General features: G+C 37.2%; 3 protein-coding genes across 9 annotated transcripts; all 3 read right to left on the reverse strand.

Annotated features, from left to right (window-relative positions):
* Positions 1-1,907: 1,907 nt before the first annotated feature.
* Positions 1,908-6,364, reverse strand: Hpr1 (THO complex 1-like protein Hpr1). 6 transcript variants are annotated; one of them, XM_033478693.2, is made up of 10 exons: positions 5,965-6,364; positions 4,681-5,033; positions 3,907-4,599; positions 3,584-3,831; positions 3,403-3,429; positions 3,032-3,331; positions 2,799-2,948; positions 2,578-2,725; positions 2,259-2,495; positions 1,908-2,139 (listed from the first exon to the last, which is right to left on the reverse strand). In XM_033478693.2, the coding sequence occupies exons 2-10, from the start codon at positions 4,714-4,716 to the stop codon at positions 1,999-2,001; spliced, it is 1,980 nt and encodes a 659-aa protein (XP_033334584.1). In that variant the 5' UTR covers positions 4,717-5,033; positions 5,965-6,364; the 3' UTR covers positions 1,908-1,998. The 6 variants fall into 6 exon arrangements, with proteins under 6 accessions (XP_033334584.1, XP_033334582.1, XP_033334580.1 ...); XM_033478691.2 differs by having other exon boundaries at positions 1,908-2,154; XM_033478689.2 differs by having other exon boundaries at positions 2,220-2,495.
* Positions 6,365-7,056: 692 nt separating this feature from the next.
* LOC143258906 (uncharacterized) lies at positions 7,057-7,798 on the reverse strand (the record flags this gene model as incomplete). The annotated part of the gene is made up of 2 exons (XM_076519445.1): positions 7,057-7,178; positions 7,663-7,798. Coding segments are annotated over 2 exons (258 nt in total), but the record flags the coding sequence as incomplete, so codon positions are not given.
* Positions 7,514-15,488, reverse strand: LOC117225271 (DNA-directed RNA polymerase II subunit RPB1). Of its 2 annotated transcripts, XR_004491463.2 has the most exons (10): positions 15,304-15,488; positions 14,492-14,761; positions 11,760-14,421; positions 11,477-11,682; positions 10,728-11,387; positions 10,236-10,624; positions 10,046-10,164; positions 9,779-9,967; positions 8,494-9,693; positions 7,514-8,362 (listed from the first exon to the last, which is right to left on the reverse strand). XR_004491463.2 is itself a non-coding variant. In XM_033478676.2 (9 exons), exons 1-9 carry the CDS (start codon positions 15,379-15,381, stop codon positions 8,552-8,554), a joined length of 5,715 nt encoding a protein of 1,904 aa, XP_033334567.2. In that variant the 5' UTR covers positions 15,382-15,488; the 3' UTR covers positions 8,412-8,551. The 2 variants fall into 2 exon arrangements, 1 of the variants encoding a protein (XP_033334567.2); XM_033478676.2 differs by lacking the exon at positions 7,514-8,362 and having other exon boundaries at positions 8,412-9,693.
* Positions 15,489-17,399: the final 1,911 nt, after the last annotated feature.

Consider the following 17,399-nt stretch of genomic DNA (forward strand, 5'->3'; position numbering starts at 1 on the left):
AATAAGAAATTGAAAAATAAAAAAATAATGAATGTAACTAGAGACCGAACCAGATTTGAACTCTAGGAGCGAGTAGTTCTAGGGTAGCGTAATGAGAAAGCGACATTCCAACGAGTGCCTACGAAACCAAAGAAGCGACGTACAATTGCTATTGTAGGATTCTTCGAAGAAATCGTAGAACGTTTTCTAATCATGTTTGAGATAATAAGATGTTTACTATGGGCTCGCAGTTGTGTATTATCCGGGACAGAAACTAAAATAGAATGGGACCGTCTGACTTAAAACATCGACGCCTGACTTTCCTTCGTAGAAATCGTTTTATAGTACAAATAGATTTTTGATCAATTGTTCATTGAACATTAAAGGAAATAGGACGTTTTCAGAACCGCTTAAGCTAATTTAGATTGTACCGTAGCTCTCCCAATGCAATTTGAATTAAGAAGGAAACTGTGCAGTTGTTCTTGTTCAAATGATTTAAATTTGTCAAGAGATGTTTGTAAATCCTTTTTCTAGCGAGTAATCTGGAACGTTTTCTGAACATTGTCAACTGAAAATCATTTTCGTACAGCAAAAAGTTCATCTGAAATTCATCCAGAAATTTTAATATATAATTATTGAAACAGAAATTCCATGCAGAATTTGAGCAAAAATGTCATACCAGATCGGCAATGTCTCGGTTTTCTACAACCCTGCGGCCCCTAAGAACAGATCCTGATTCTCCTTTCAAGCTTGCAAGACTCCAATTCCTACCATGCTACTGTTTCCATGGCGCGGGAACGCTGAGCTGAGTCTGTTTACACGCTATATGAACGGTACAGTGAATAAGCTCACGGATCTATATCATAGTGATTTAAAATTTTATAATTGTAAATGCGAATAATTAGCATACATATTTAATATTGTTTCCTAACTGGTCTGTGTGCACTTAATAACGCTTGCCTCTAATTGATAGCAAGGAAAGATTATTCGCCTAACAAGGTTTTCTACTCCGAAATTGCACATGATCAAGATAGAATGATTTCCTGTAGCTACCTGCATAATTAATTTGAATCAATATCTCCAAACGCTACCAATCAAGGCGTTCCTTCGAGCGTAGAAGGGTCGACGACTTTCAATTTCGACATGTAGTGAACATTGCATCTGTACAGCCTGCTATACCGAAGATGGAAAGCTAATTATAAGTGTAAAATATAATCTTATATCACACGCGTCATTAAACCCTTATTTCGCATTCGTTAAAGCTCACATTTATACCTGTTCTGTGATTTTATTATATATGTGAAATACGTTATTTAGAGTCATTAAAATGTATTAGAACGAACAATTAAAAAACCTGTAAAAGAATTTAATATGTATGTTTGGAGAATATTAATCATTGGATTAATTCTATGGCTGTAGATTCATCTATGGCTGTATTAATTGATTCAACAGCGTTTTTAATCATTATTTTGCCATTTTTTGTCTATTTTATTGAAATAAATAAATAAATAAATAGTGGTCCCTCTTCTTGTCAGTAGCGCCACTATGGCAATTTTTGGAAGCTCCGTTCAGGGTATGTACAGCGCCAATTAGTAAGTGGCAAAACGCTGAAACTATTAGCCAAACAGTGGCGCCTCTTGTGGTGAAATCTGGAACCTTTATTTGGCTAGTAGTTTCAGCGTTTTGCCATTTACTAATTGGCACTGTACGGACCCTGAACGGAGCTCTCAGAGTTCGTCAGAAGAGGTGCCACTATTTATAATTTGCGAGTAATTTGATAATACGAGGGTACGAACAGTTTCTGTACCCTCAGAATAATTTTTCAACTGCGTAATTACCTAATTCTAGAGTGATTCTCGAGTTAAAACCAATAATAAAGTTAATAATAATAGTTTTAGGTCACGCTCAATAAAACATATGCAATAAAATATTACGGAAATTGAAAAAATTTATTTCACGTAGTATGTACTGTACAATTCTTAAAATTCATTTTCATAGTGAGACATTTTTATGAAATAATTATGATTTTAAAACAGCTAATGCCTCCGTGAATTTTAAACCTTCTAAGATATACGCCAAATTTTCCATCGATGCGTCTACATCTTCTTCTGCCCAAATTTCTAGCATATTTTTACATTGCTCGTATGGCGTCGGTTGACTCTGAAAAAATGTAATCTGAAAGAAATAATGAAGACTATTTTTTCCATTTACTTTAGGATTCATTTTCATTGAGCATATACCTGGTTAGTTTTCTTCGACACAATATCACATATATTTACCTCCTCATTTGTATAACCAAGTTTGGTTGCTAATTTCTTCCAATCGTTTTTCAATACATCCGATAATTTTGCTACCGTATCTGGCGTGATTTTAGTTAATTTTCGTCCCTTTGTATCCGAATTTTCAGTTTCAACTTGTTCGCTCTCTTTTTGTAACACATCTTCATTGAATTCTTGATCGTTCGAATCTTGTGGTGGAGTTTCTTCAGTTTCCAACTTCATGTCAGATTGCGTTTGCTTTAATTGATAGACATATTTTACTTTCAAGATTATTCAATAAAAGTAACATGAACCAAAAGAAAAATTAAGGTGTACTCACTGGTCGATCTTTGGCAATCTTCTTTATCATTGTTTCAAGATATTCAGGTAGTTTATTGATAGGGTAATTACCATGTACGAAAAAATGAGGGCTACGTCTAGCCAACAATCTTAATGCCCTCCATCCAAAGTTTCCGTCATTTACTTTCCTATAAGACATAGGAACGGCATAAATAACTTGGGAAATCAAGTAAGTCCTAAAAGAAAGTAAAATGTACCTACTTATACTCATCTTCAACCATTGCATTAGGATCCAGTTGCATTATGGCTTCTTCAAAGTATGTTTCTAGAGATGGTAAGAAATCTCTTTCTTTTGATTTACATGCTTCGAGATTATTAGGGCACAAATTCCATAGCTTTGTGAGTTCTGGACTGCAGAATAAGTGAATATAATTTAATATTAGATGAAAATGCCACCGGTTTCAATTGTATTTGTTAAAAACAGACTCTCTTACTTTCCCATATGATATTTTCCTACTGCTTGAGCGTCTCTAATAACATCTCCGATTCTACGTTTGGGTCTCTTCGGTTTCCTCAATTCCTCTGCGTCGACAGTAGAATCTGATGCTGGTCTTTTAAATGGTGGACAACCTTCATTCTTCCACGAATTCCAATGTTCTTCGCGTTTTAATATATTTTTAACAGTTTCAGCAAAAGTTGGGCCGTCAGGTGGTGTTTCCGTCAGTAAGGCGTAAACTTGTTCCGTGGTGGTTTTTACCCAATCTATTTGGTCCGGCTTCAATTCATGTGTTTCACTTAAAAATTACAAAAACTATTGAAATTCTGCGGTATGAATAACTCAAAACACTATTTAAGGAAAGCAGACCTTGTCTCATAGCCACTGGCAAGGAAGCTTTGGAAAACAAACATCGTTTTATAGCTTTCAAAAGTCATTTACTAATAATTTATAATGAATGTGCAATTCTATGAAAAGGTATTGTGGATTCAATATATAATAAAATACAAATATACAAAAAAGTGTACATATGTATATTGTAGATACTTACGCTTTAAATTTTACAGTGCTATTAAGATATTGGAAAAGAATGAGAAATTGCAGCAATACATATCGTCTAAAATTTGAATCAGACAACTGTAACTCTAATAATTTCTGATTTGTTAAGTATTTTGCAAAATATGGAGTTTCTTTGTGAGATCCTTCCATTGAAGAATCCACTTTAATAGATGTTGTAGGATAATTGCGTTGTTCCTCTAATTTGAATGATGAAAATGCTGATAAAACACTTGAAGCATGCTGAAAAAAACCACTATTAAAAATGTTGATAACCGACAAGCTGTAATAATTTTGTAATTGGGATTTAAGACTTACCGCTGAAAATACTTTCCAGTACATTTTCTGGTAACATTGATTTGGATTTCTAAAAAAATCTTGTAGAGCCCAGAACTTTCTATACAAATTATAATCAATTGGTACTTTGCTCTCAGATTTATCATCTACCTTAGTAATTTGTTCCAAATCATCTCCCTCAGATTTTTCAGAGCCAAATTCTGTATAATTTTCCAAATTGAATTCACTGACAATGTTAAGGCCAGATCTCTCAGAAAAAGGGAAAAACTTGGCAAGAAACAGAAGAATTCTTCCACAGAAAACAGTCTGTTGTGACCGAGATAATCTTCTCAGTAAATCATTGCACATACGCAATAAGTTATTTTTACAAGCACTAAAAAATAATTCTTCTTTCCATACAACAACATTGTTCTCTACAAAGGTGAATAGTTGCTCACATCTATCAAGAGTCATAGAGTCAAATATATCACCAAGTAACATGACAGGCATACTCGCAGTCGCTAAGTCTTTTCTGCATAATTCAATGCAGAATGTAATGTAGGTTTCAAGTAGTTGAACATTGCTTGGCACATGTTCTGACAAAATTATAAGAAGACTGTCTCTTAATGCTTGATCAACTGCAACTTTCCTGTCGCTGTCATTTGTACAAAGAGCAGTGCATTTCTTTTGGAATGTTTGTAGATCTGGCACTCTAAAACATTGCTGTAAGTAATCCTAAAATCAGATTCAAAATCAAGTTTCAGCAAATAACCGTATAATCTCACAGGAGCCAAAAATATATTAACAGACTCTTACACTGTATTCTTCCCTTAATGCTTCAAACATAGCCATGGCACGAAACAGTACACGCGCTTACTATAAAAAAAACGATTACTTTCGCACACTACGTATCAACCATCACGTATCGCAAACTACACCTATGAGCAATTCCGCTTCACCATAGCAAGCATTTCTATCCCCACCATTTTACTGCGCATCCAGGTTCGCGCAGTTGCTTTAGAAAGAGAACGGAAGATGATCGAGAGAGACAGAATGAAACCAACGGGTTCTATGTGTGAGTGTCCACACGAACGAAAAACGCAGGCCGTCACGCTTTATTGTGCTTGCGTTCTCACTCTTCTTACGTATCCATATGCCTGGTACCCCATCTGAAACACGTACATATTTGCGAACGTCTTGAAATGATAATCATTTCTACAATTATTAAAATTTTCAAAAACCCGTAAGCTACATTTTAGCTAATGGTTTCTACTTTATGAATCAACAAAATTTTTTTAATTCAGCCATCCCAGTACTTTTTAACTGAGACGATTAGCAATCAATATTCTACTGTACAAGGAGTTTCGAAACCAACGAATAATTTCGCAATTTTATACGATTTTTACTGTTAAAAATTTGGAAAACGAAACTGAAATTTAATGTAGTAATTACCTACAAAAACAATTCTCAAACTCAAAATTTTATAAAATTACAGTTAAGAATTATTTATTAAATATATTACAATTATTGAAATTTTTGAAAACCCGTAAGTTACATTCGTAGCTAACGATGTTTAGTTTACGAATCTACCATTTACATTTCAAGCAGGTAAAGAAAATGCTTCCCAAGCGTCAAAGACAGGTCGTAAAAGTGAAGAACGATTCGCAAAGCTAATTCAATCATAAATCGCGTCAAAGAACACAGTTCAACGAATGATTCGCAAAGCTAATTTAATAAATAATAATCGTGTTAAAGGACGTAAAGGTTATGTTTGTATCAATAAGAAACTCACCTATTTAGTTGTAAATCCACTTCATGCACGGAAATGTGTGCAGGATAGTGCATTGACCTTGTACAATGTCAAGGTTATGTCAAGGTTATGCCAAGGTCATGTCAAGTTCATGCCAAGGTCATGTCAGTGTCATGTCAAGGTCAATATATGAAATTTTTAAGCAAGGTGTACAGTGAAGATTAACAAAGTACGTAAATGAAATTTTGAATGATTCGCAAAGCTAATTTAATAAATAATAATCGTGTTAAAGGACGTAAGGGATATGTTTGTTAGAGAAATATGAAGAATATTATCAATAGGAAACTCACCCATTTAGTTGTATAATCCACTTCATGTACCCGACGGCGACGAACAGAAGTATGTCTCCGGGCAGGCAATTTCAACGTTTACTTTCACTGCATTATCACTAAACACTGATCACTTATCAATAATATTTATGGACGAACTTTTCTGGGTTAATATGTATGGCTCTGAAAAGAGCCGACTTTTTTATGCGACGTGTTCGAAGTTCTCACTGTATGTACCGCGTTGTCGAGACGAACTGCAGAAGACTGGCACAATGGCCGACAGTGTTTCGTTTTCCTACGAGCGAATTTCAACTGTTTCCCATCGAACGCGAACATTGTCAGCCATCGTGCTAGTCTTCCGCAGTTTATCCCGTCAACGCAGTTCTCCCTTTTTCCTTCAACACAGTCATCTTTCAGCCACCGCCAAAGACGCATCAGGACTTTCGCCAGTCTATTCTGCATACTCACCACAACTTGATAGTCCAGGAAGTCCAGGACCCAACATGAGCAGCTGCAGCAGTGATGCAGAGGATGCATCACCCAGTCACTCTCCTACATCTCCCGTCTGTTTACCAACATCACCGAGCATAACTCCGTCGAGTCCTAACTATTCGCCGACGAGTCCTAATTACTCGCCGGCAAGTCCCAGCTATTCACCAACGAGTCCAAGCTACTCTCCGACATCGCCTAGTTATTCGCCAGCGAGTCCAACGTATTCACCAAGAAGTCCAAGCTATTCACCTACATCGCCAAACCACTCATCGACATCACCGAGTTATTCACCGACAAGTCCTAATTACTCACCGACATCGCCTAGTTATTGGCGATGTTACTCGCAAACATCACCAGGTGATTATCCAACATCACCAAGTTACTCGCCAATGAGTCCAACCTATTCCCTGGCGTCACCAACTTACGAAACAGATGACTAAGAAGTATTACGAATATCTGTATGAATGTTTATAACTAAACACTCAGTACAGACTAGGTATAAGTACGATAAATTGTAATTATCGGTGTTGCAATTCTAAATTTTCTAAGTCCATAAATGTATGTATATCTTCAAAAAATATATTTCTTGAATTTAAGTGAACAATTAGTTGCAACAACATCTTATCGACTTTTCCACGAAATTTGTAGATTTATGGTTGTTACGATTATCCATGATTTTCCGAGGAGGACCGCTGTATAAATTTGTAAGCCAAATACAACGAGAACGAGAATTCCGTATAATCCTAAAATTTAAAGGTGTTTTCAAAAATTAGATTTAAAGGTATGAGATAATGACAGTGAATTAGGTTTACACAATACCAAGCTTTTTAACAAATTAATCAACTTTATTCTTTTCAAATAATTAACTCTCCCTCTCACGATTGCTCACACACTCATCGCATAAACTTTCCTTGCAATAATCACTCGTGATACATGTCAATTATACAAATCGTTTCAATTTAAATAAAATATTTTATGAAACAATGTTTACGTTAGACTTACAATCGAGTGCGTGTGTGTATGTATATATATTAATATTGTAGCATATAAAACTAATGCGTCGGGCGATATATACCAGTGTATGTTACAAACGTAAACCTACTCCTAATTTACTAAATGTATTCACAAAAGTCGCGCGGTGTTTTCTTAAAAATGTCATTGTTATCGACTATAAAATTACTTTTATATTGACAATCAAGTCTTCTGGTAAGCAGAAATAAAACTTACCGCATTTCACGACCGCACGCGGCAACGCAATAATTGGAAAGACGCCGAATATGTCGATGACACATAACATAGCAAACAGAAGGAACACGTTCGAATTGCCTCCCTGAAAAGCAAAGGTAGTCTCTAGCGATTCATTTCAGAGAGTAATTCGCACTGTCTTACATCAACGCGGAACTTGAACCTGTTTTCACGTTTTCAAAAAGTATCCACGCAAACTAAAACTCAATATTCTATCGAACGCGAACGACTCGCACAGAGACAAGGTGAGTGCAAGGAAGACCCACAAAGTGTCTAGTATTTTCTCCTCAATGTTCTCACGAACCTGATATGGATCGACCTTCCTTCCATTCATCGGATAGATAATTAAACAAATAAAAATATATTCTGAATGAATGACAAATGTGTCCCATGAAAATTAAAAAGAAAGAGGGTTCTGTTAATTCTCACAAGATGCTTTGGACTCTAAGACATGGACCTTCCACTGGCATTGGAATATTTTGACTTCTCTGAAATACTGATCTTTCAAATGTACTTCATTCGTTTCAATCAAACCTCATTTGCATCCATTGCTACGTCATATTAAATCCATAATATCCTGTAAGAACCTAAATAGCCCTTCGTCATCATGATTGATACTCTTGCTCATCCTGAGTACTCGAATCTCCTCTTCAATGTAAAAAAAATGAAACCCTCGATCAACCTACAATCGTATAGGTAACAAACTATGAGAGTCGTACAAATTGTGCATATAGACTTATACACTAAATATATATTTATAATCTTAGAAAATTCAGAATCGCAACAGCAGTAATTACAGTTTATCGTACATACATCGAGTCCGTACTGAGTGTTTGGTTGTAAACATTCATACAGATATTCGTAATAGTTCCTAGTCATCTGTTTCGTAAGCTGGTGACGCCGGGGAATAGGTTGGACTCGTTGGTGAGTAGCCCGGCACTGGTGGGGAGTACGTTGGACTCGTTGGTGAGTAACTTGGACTGGTTGGTGTGTATGTCGGACTGGTAGGCGAATACTTAGTACTCGATGGCGAGTATTGAGGACTTGTCGGCGAGTAGGTTGGACTGGTTGGAGAATAGTTCGGACTGCTGGGCGAATATCGTGTACTTCCTGATGCTGTGTGTTGTGGAGAGCTCGGCGAGTACGATGGACTCGTTGGTGAATATGTTGGACTTGTTGGCGAATACGTTGGACTCGCAGGTGTATATTGCGGTGAAGTTCCAGCGAATGACGGCGATGTGGGCGAGTAACTCGGACTGGTTGGCGAATATTTGGGACTGCTCGGTGAATAGCTTGGACTAGCAGGCGAATATTGTGGAGAACTTGGTGAATAGCTTGGACTTGTAGGAGAATAAGATGGCGACGCAGGCGTGTAATTTGGTGAACTAGGAGAATAGCTTGGGCTTGTCGGCGAATAGCTTGGACTCGTCGGTGAATAACTCGGTGATGTTGGTGAGTAGCTCGGCGATGTTGGTGAATAGCTTGGACTTGTTGGTGAATAGCTTGGACTCGTTGGCGAATAACTAGGCGATGTCGGAGAGTAACTTGGACTCGTCGGTGAATAACTGGGACTTGTCGGTGAGTAACTAGGACTCGTCGGTGAATAACTCGGTGATGTCGGTGAGTAGCTCGGCGATGTTGGTGAATAGCTTGGACTCGTTGGTGAATAGCTTGGCGACGTAGGCGAATAACTAGGCGATGTCGGAGAGTAACTTGGACTCGTTGGCGAGTAGTTTGGACTCGTGGGCGAGTAAGTAGGACTCGTTGGCGAGTAATTGGGACTCGACGGTGTCATGCTCGGTGATGTTGGTAAATAGGCGGGAGATGTAGGAGAGTAACTAGGTGATGCACCTCCTGCAGGTGACATCGGATATGGACTCATGCTGGGTCCTGGACTTCCTGGACTACCAGGTTGTGGTGAGTATGCAGAATAGGCTGGCGAAAGTCCTGATGCGTCTGATGCTCCCGATGGCGAGAAGCATGCACCTCCGGGTGTCATACCACTTCCCAATGCTAAAAATAACGTTTATTATAAATTCAAGAAGTAGACAAATAATCTTACATATCCTAAATAAAATTTTACTCGCGATGTCCTTACCAGGTGACATGCTGGATGCTCCATAGCCTGGAGTAGCACCCATCCAAGGTGTCATTTGAGGGCTCATGCTCGGTGTAGCAACACTGCCAAAGAACATTCCAGCAGTTCCCATTACACCAGCTCCTACAGCCATCGGTATTTCAATACCTGCTTTGCATTTTTCTGCATCTAATAGCAAATCGAAACATCCTGAAAAATGCAATTAAACATGTTAATTTGGAACAGTGCAAAATTTGGCTAATTAAGTTAATTATACAAGGACAATACCTGTTCCTATACGTGGAAGTTGTCCCATTATAATGTTTTCTGATACTCCTCTCATGGGATCAACTTCTGCGTGAGATGCTGCATCTAGTAAAACGTCTACCGTTTCCTCGAAAGAACATCTTGAAAGAAAAATTAAATAAGTAATACTTTCGATAACTAATTACAAAAAGCACATCTTTCTGTAACTTACCTCATAAGAGCGCCAGTGTCTTGCCTATTAATTCCGTGACGGGTAATAGCCATCAAGTGTCCTTTAGCCGTCATAACGTCACAAAGTAAAGCAAGATGACGATAATTCACGTAAAGACCATAAAATTGCAGTACAGCATTCATTTCTTTTTCTACTGATTTTCGCACAGCCTCTATACCCAACACTTGGAATATTTCACAAATGTCGTTACTGAATGTCCTAACTGGGTCCACATCCCTTTCGCTTAGTACTTTCATCAAACTTGTTCCGTCCGTTTCCAACAACCATTCTGCGATTGCTTTAAATTCTCCAGTTTCCGTGATAACGATACGTTTCTTCGAATCGGTTTGTGGTAAATGCATGTACACTTTTCCTATAGCCTCAATACCCTGGAAAATTGGACAATCAAATAACCATACGTTCTTTCAATTTTAATTAATGTTGTTAACAAATTTTTCTTTATTTTCTCAAATAAAATTTAATTGGACGTACCTGTAAAGTCATATCACTGAGCATGTTCGCTTCGATACATCGGAGGAACATGTCGTCCTCCATTTTATCTACAGTTTCCTCCTCCGTGTCTCCTGTGAATTTATCGTCGCTATTCATTATCCTAATTCGCAAGACCAATTTTTCAGCATTGTCATCATTGAATATACAGTTCAAATCATCTCCAAAGCCAGCGTTAATTTTTTCTGCTATTTGTTCCATGGTCAATTTCTTATCCGTCATTCTCTTTCGATCCAATTCAATACGAAGTAACCATGGCGATATTTTAGTGGGATCGAAGTCAGGCATTTCGTAGTAGACGTTTACGAATTCTTGATCCTCCGCAATCACAGTGTTCTGCGGATCTGGATCGTAGTAGATTGCAGTGTTTGCGGTAACCTTCCTTAGGGTGGTGTGCTCCAGACGACAGAGAACGTTCTTCGCTTTCTCCGCGTCTCTTGCGGCAGCGCCGATCAAAAACACAGTCAACGAAGGAGCCTTTGGCTTCTTACTGATATTGATAATTTCCTTTAGCCTGGGTACACCAAGGGTTACGTTCTTCGATGATACACCAGCGAAGTGGAAAGTGTTCAATGTCATTTGAGTAGCTGGTTCACCGAGCGACTGAGCGGCCAAGGCACCTACCATCTCACCAGGTGATACCTGAAGATAATTTTGTTCAATATATCATTGTTCTTAAATACGTAAATTACAAACATCCTATACACGAGCGTGCATCATTCAATGTGTACCTGTGCTTGTTGGAATCTCGTTTCAATTTCTCCAATCAACCATTCAAAGGCTTCACCAGACAGCCTAAATTCTTCAGAAACACATTTTGTACATAAAGTAGATCTCACTAAACATTGGAACAGCAATGTAGCGTTTTCGTTTGCTTGTTTGCTGAGTCTGTCGTCACCAGCTACAATGATACACTTCTCTAGGAGATCCTTTACACCTATAAAACGGAATTTTGAATGTCTATTCGATTACGTTAATTATTTATATTCCTCACAGAATCATTCGCTTACTTACCTTGTATAACTCTCATAGGGCTTAGGTCAGTGGGTGCTCGTTTGTTTATGTGGAAAATCTTCTGTACATTCCAGATCATTCTCTGTAAATTACAAGGCAATACCACCTTGGATTCGCCGCTACGGAAAATCTCTCTAAGCACACCGCGATCTTTGTTTAATTGCTCCCATTCTCTCTCTAATTCAGAGATTACTTCTCCAGATCCCATCATCTCTCTGACTATGTCTTCATTAAAGATGCGACGTAGGTAACGTTCGTTGGTTGGATCGAACTTAAACTTCTTTTCAAATGATTTATTGCTTAATTTAATAGTGGGCAAGTTTTGGAATTCCACAGTTTCACCGCATAAACCGTCTTCACCGTATCGCAACTGAATGAGTTGTCCTACAGAGTTCCGTACTGTTCCATCGTAGTGCACCATCACAGATTCCATAGCCTTTATCAGACGACGCTGAATGTATCCAGTTTCTGCAGTCTTTACAGCCGTATCGATAAGACCCTCACGACCTCCCATAGCGTGGAAATAAAATTCGGATGGCGTCAAACCGGCTAGGTACGAGTTTTCGACGAATCCTCTGGACTCGGGACCATAATCGTCCTTGATGAAATGTGGCAACGTTCTCTTCCGGAAACCGAATGGAATTCGTTTACCTTCAACGTTTTGCTGACCCACGCAAGCAATAACCTGAGAGATATTAATATTGGATCCCTTTGAACCTGATACCACCATAGCTTTTAGATTGTTGTATTCAGTCAGAGATTTCTTTGCAGAACCGCCAGTTTTGTCACGAGCGTCGTTTAGAATCCTGTTTACTTGATTCTCGAAAGTCTGCCTCAAAGTGTTACCAGGAGACGGTTCCAGTTCCATGTTATGAGCTTTCTGAATCACCTCTATTACATCTTCTTTGGCTTTCTTGATCGCTTTCTGAATCTCGAGATAGGTCTGAGGATCGGCAATAGTGTCTCCAATACCAATAGAGTGACCTTCCAACAACAACCAGTTGTTAATTACAGTCTGAATGTTTCCATAAAACCGTCCACAAACTTCGTGACCCAGCTCCAGCATACAAATGTGAAGCAGAGACCCGGCAGATGTACCCAGAGTCTTTTTACAGAGAATACCCATGACAAGTTCTCCGTGTTCTACCATGACTTTGGTGTCACCAGGGGATATCCATTTGTACGGACCATCATCTTCCTCATCTGGATGTGTGCTGTGAGTCCTGATCATGTTCACGTTACCTGGTATAATCAAGGAGAAAATCTGTTTGCCCGTCCATAAAGGTTTTGGTTTCAATATACAGGGCTGTGGCATTTTTCCATCCCAACTGGGCAAGAACATAAGAATGTTCATCATTTGTTCCTTTTCGATAAACACATCCCTTTTGGTCATTTTCCTTACAGCTGTGAGTGTATCCTGTACAATACCCATGACTGGTTTGTTAGCCTGTGGAGTGATAATTTGTCGAGGCGTCACGTGAATATTTTCTACTTCCGCACGAGTCTCCATCGATTGTGGTACGTGCAAGTTCATCTCGTCGCCATCGAAATCGGCGTTATAGGGTGACGTACAACTGAGATTCATACGGAATGTACTCCAAGGCAGAACTTTCACTCTGTGCCCCATCATACTCATTTTGTGGAGTGTCGGCTGACGATTGAAGATCACTAAATCACCATCGCGAATATGACGCTCTACTCTGTAGCCGCATTGCAAATGCAGATCGGATGACTTTGGATGAAATCTCAAATCTATTCTTTCTCCGTTGTCTCTGACGATATATTTTGCTCCCGGATACTGGGAGTTTCCACGCCTGACAAGTTCTTGCATCTTATCAATATTGAAAGGTGTTACAATTTCTGGGAATGTTAAATTCTGGGCGATACTGCGAGGCACACCGACTTGATCGATCCGTAAGTTAGGATCTGGTGTGATGACGGTACGAGCTGAGAAATCAACACGTTTACCCATCAAATTACCTCTAATTCTCCCTTCTTTACCTTTCAGTCTAGATTTAATGGCCTTAAGCGGTTTTCCTGATTTTTGCATTGCTCTAGGCATTCCAGGCATATCATTGTCGACTAATGTTGCTACATGAAATTGTAACATCTTTATATTCTCGGATATAACGTGCGCAGCTGCTCCGGCTTGCTCATTTCTAATTAATTCGTTATTTGCCTTTATGATATCCGCTAGTTTGTGTGTTAAATCATCCTGATTCTTTGCTGAACCATACATAATAACTGCTGGTCTTACAGACAGCGGTGGAACTGGTAAAACAGTTACTACCATCCAATCTGGTCTAGCAAATTTTGGATCCATACCCAGAATGAATGATTCCTCATCTGTAATGTGCTTTAATATTTCCCATGCTCTCTCTGCTGTGAGTGCAATTTTCTTCTCTTGAGAATCTTCATTTACATGTTTCCACTCTGCAGTAACATCCAAGCCTGATCTTCTGAGATTAGGTTGGTATCTACCACAACCTCCATGTCCTGGTTTTCTTTCCGCAGGCGGTTGCTCTTGATTTTCTTTGTTGATATCCATTTCATCACCACCCTCGCAGACATTTTTACTTTTACATAGATCATAAACAAATGTAAGCCGTTTACGTGGTTGACCTTTAGTTTTCATAATAATTTCTTTGATCTTTGGATTGTGCTGCGTTGAGAAAAATAGTATTACAATGAAGAACTGAGAATTTAAAAATACAATTGTAATTGATACTTACTGGACTAACAAGTAATTTGGAGCAATAGAAACAAACGCATCTCAATATTTTTATTGATTTCGTTATAAAACCAACGTGAAAGACTGGTTTGGCCAAATCTATGTGTCCAAAATGCCCAGGACATTCTGTCATGTTACCAGCACATGTCTGACACCGCGAGTTTCTATCAATAACACCTTGCCTTGGGTCCATAAGTCCACCCAACTTGGGTCTACCACCCTCCATAGTTTCTGGGAAACGAATGCCGCCATCTGTGACGGACATCCGACGCTACAAAATACATTTCACAATATTATACCATGTGACAGCTGCATTTAAGTATACTAAAATAATTAAATGATGGAATTACATAAACAGATTTGAAATATTTCAAATTTACAAGTATTAAGAATTTCAAAAAGGGAATATAATGGAACATTAATAAAAGTAAAGAAACACAACTGTCTTATGCGTCATTGTAGATCAGCAACATATTATTTTATTAGAACTGTATGTGAATTACATGAAAACGTAGATTTAAGGATTTCGCTTTCTTTACATGTTTATTCGAAATTTCAATAAAAGTAATGAAATTAAATAAGTAATGCAATGAACACGACGTTTATTGCATATATCACATAATATTGAATTGCATTTCCTCATAGATATCGAATAACATAAACAAAAAGTACCCATCAGAGAACACGCGCGTCTGTTTGTAACATCTGATGCCACGATAAGGTATCATAAAATGTCAACTCATGAAATAGTGTGGTATACCGCCATGAAAATTATGCCATACGTGTTCACTTATCTAGAAAGAACAAACTTACTATTTCATCGGGAGAAATAATACCAAATTGGACCCTTTTTACAGTTCGTAAAGGCGCTTTGGAGTCGGACGTGGCCATTTTGCAACCAGTATACACAATTTCTCCCGCGAACTTCTACGTCGCGAGTCGCGACTCGCACTAACCGTTCTTTCCCGTTGCAGGCATCCCCTTCTCTGATGAAGTGACGATCTCACGAACTGTCTCACCTTAGTTAGCGAAACTGTGGCAGAGAGATTTAGAAATCTGATTGGTTGATGCTTCACAGCTAAACAGTGCTGCCCTCACGATTCTAGACACAGAGAGAAAGTGACGAGTGAGCAAGAGAGTACGATATCAGCACACCTGTAAGCAAGACAAGTCACACCGACGACCAATGTAGCTTTGTCTCACTTTATCGTGCTTGCGTTCTCACTCTTTTCGCGCATCCATATACCTGATGCTCCATCTGAAACACATGAAGCAATATTCGACTTGCACTTTTCGCCCCATCGGATTCTCGACCATATACTCCAGCGTATTTGCGAACGTCTTGAAACGATAATCATTTCTACAATTATTAAAATTTTCGAAAACCCGTAAGCTACATTTTAGCTAATGGTTTCTACTTTATGAATCAACAAAATTTTTTTAATTCAGCCGTCCCAGTACTTTTTAGTTGAGACGATCAACAATCAATATTGTACTGTACAATGAGTTTCGAAACCAAAGAATAATTTCGCAATTTTATATGATTTTTACTGTTAAAAATTTTAAAAACGAAGCTGAAACTTATTGTAGTAATTACCTACAAAAAGAATTCTCAAAATTTTATAAAATTACAGTTAAGAATTATTTATTAAATATATTACAATTATTGAAATTTTTGAAAATCCGTAAGTTACTAACGGTAAGCTAACGGTTTTTAGTTTACGAATCTACGATTTACATTTCGAGCAGATAAAGAAAATGCTCTAAACAAACATCTTGCTGTTACAAACTAAATGAAGTGAGCAACATCAGATACCCTTTAGTGACATACTGATACTGCCAATCTTTCAAAAACTTTTAACCATTTTTGAATTTGAAACATCAAGATTCAAAGAAGATGAATTATTAATTTCAAATACTATCATAAATAATTATTATTGTATAAAATTGATATAAAAGATCATTTTTATCTATTTACGTTGATTTGATATTTATGCTTATTTTTATTTATGTTAATTTCTTTATAAATCATATAATCTCTATTTGACAAATATAAATCATTTATGGATATAAATAATAAAAATGAATACAGAGTAAATTATAAATCTCGCTAAAAAATTTAATATATATAAACCAACTTATTCTATCATTATTTATGATTACCAAAATTGAAATAATTACATTTAATGAACAAAAAATAAAGTATTGATACAGTTCGTATTTTATATAATTTAAAGATAATAGTAAAAAAGTTTATACTTTGGATATTTTATTAAAATATACATTTCATCCAAAATACAAAAGAAAAAGATGTATATACAATTGTGTTTTGAAGATTCTGCGTAATAATTATAATAACAGCGATTATAATAGCAGTAGTAATAAAGTAATTGCAGTGTAATAACATATTCGCAGTTTTTGTAATTCTCACACATACTTTGGATAAATAAGTCTAGAAAATCCATGTGTAAGTTGTTGAATAAACGATTCCTCATATTTATTTATAAATTTCCTTTAATTATTGCTCTTTTGAAGGGCAGGCAATTGTTTCTGATTCTTGAAATACAAAAAGTATAAATATCTGCAAAATATTCTGCTACTTGGTAGAACATAATTTTACTATTACCAAGCACAGTATATATTCAACATTAAATTTAAACTCAAACCACCACATATTTTCAGTAATAATTCTGATTGTATAAATCACTAAACGTTCAAGTAATTTAAGAGAGCATTTATACCCGTAATTTATTAAAAATTATTTTATTAATTACATTCACATTCGAAACTTGAAATTGCAATGAATGTTCCTGTATATGATATGTTTTAAATCATCCTCTAATTTTGTACCACTTTATTCCTTAATTCATTGTTTAATATTGTCTCCTGCTAGATTTGCGTAATTAGGC

Source organism: Megalopta genalis, chromosome 2 (assembly GCF_051020955.1).
Source record: "Megalopta genalis isolate 19385.01 chromosome 2, iyMegGena1_principal, whole genome shotgun sequence".
Classification (NCBI taxonomy): Eukaryota; Metazoa; Arthropoda; class Insecta; order Hymenoptera; family Halictidae; genus Megalopta; species Megalopta genalis.

Coding starts and splice junctions, on each gene's coding strand:
- LOC117225271 (XM_033478676.2), bottom strand. CDS start 15,381: ATGGCCACGTCCGACTCCAAAGCGCCTTTACGAACTGTAAAAAGGGTC. Junction 11,388..11,476: donor CGAGATTCCAACAAGCACAG/GTACACATTGAA, acceptor AATTATCTTCAG/GTATCACCTGGTGAGATGGT. Junction 10,165..10,235: donor GACACTGGCGCTCTTATGAG/GTAAGTTACAGA, acceptor TTTTCTTTCAAG/ATGTTCTTTCGAGGAAACGG.
- Hpr1 (XM_033478688.2), bottom strand. CDS start 4,716: ATGGCTATGTTTGAAGCATTAAGGGAAGAATACAGT. Junction 2,496..2,577: donor AGATTGCCAAAGATCGACCA/GTGAGTACACCT, acceptor TATCAATTAAAG/CAAACGCAATCTGACATGAA. Junction 2,155..2,219: donor TGTCGAAGAAAACTAACCAG/GTATATGCTCAA, acceptor TATTTCTTTCAG/ATTACATTTTTTCAGAGTCA.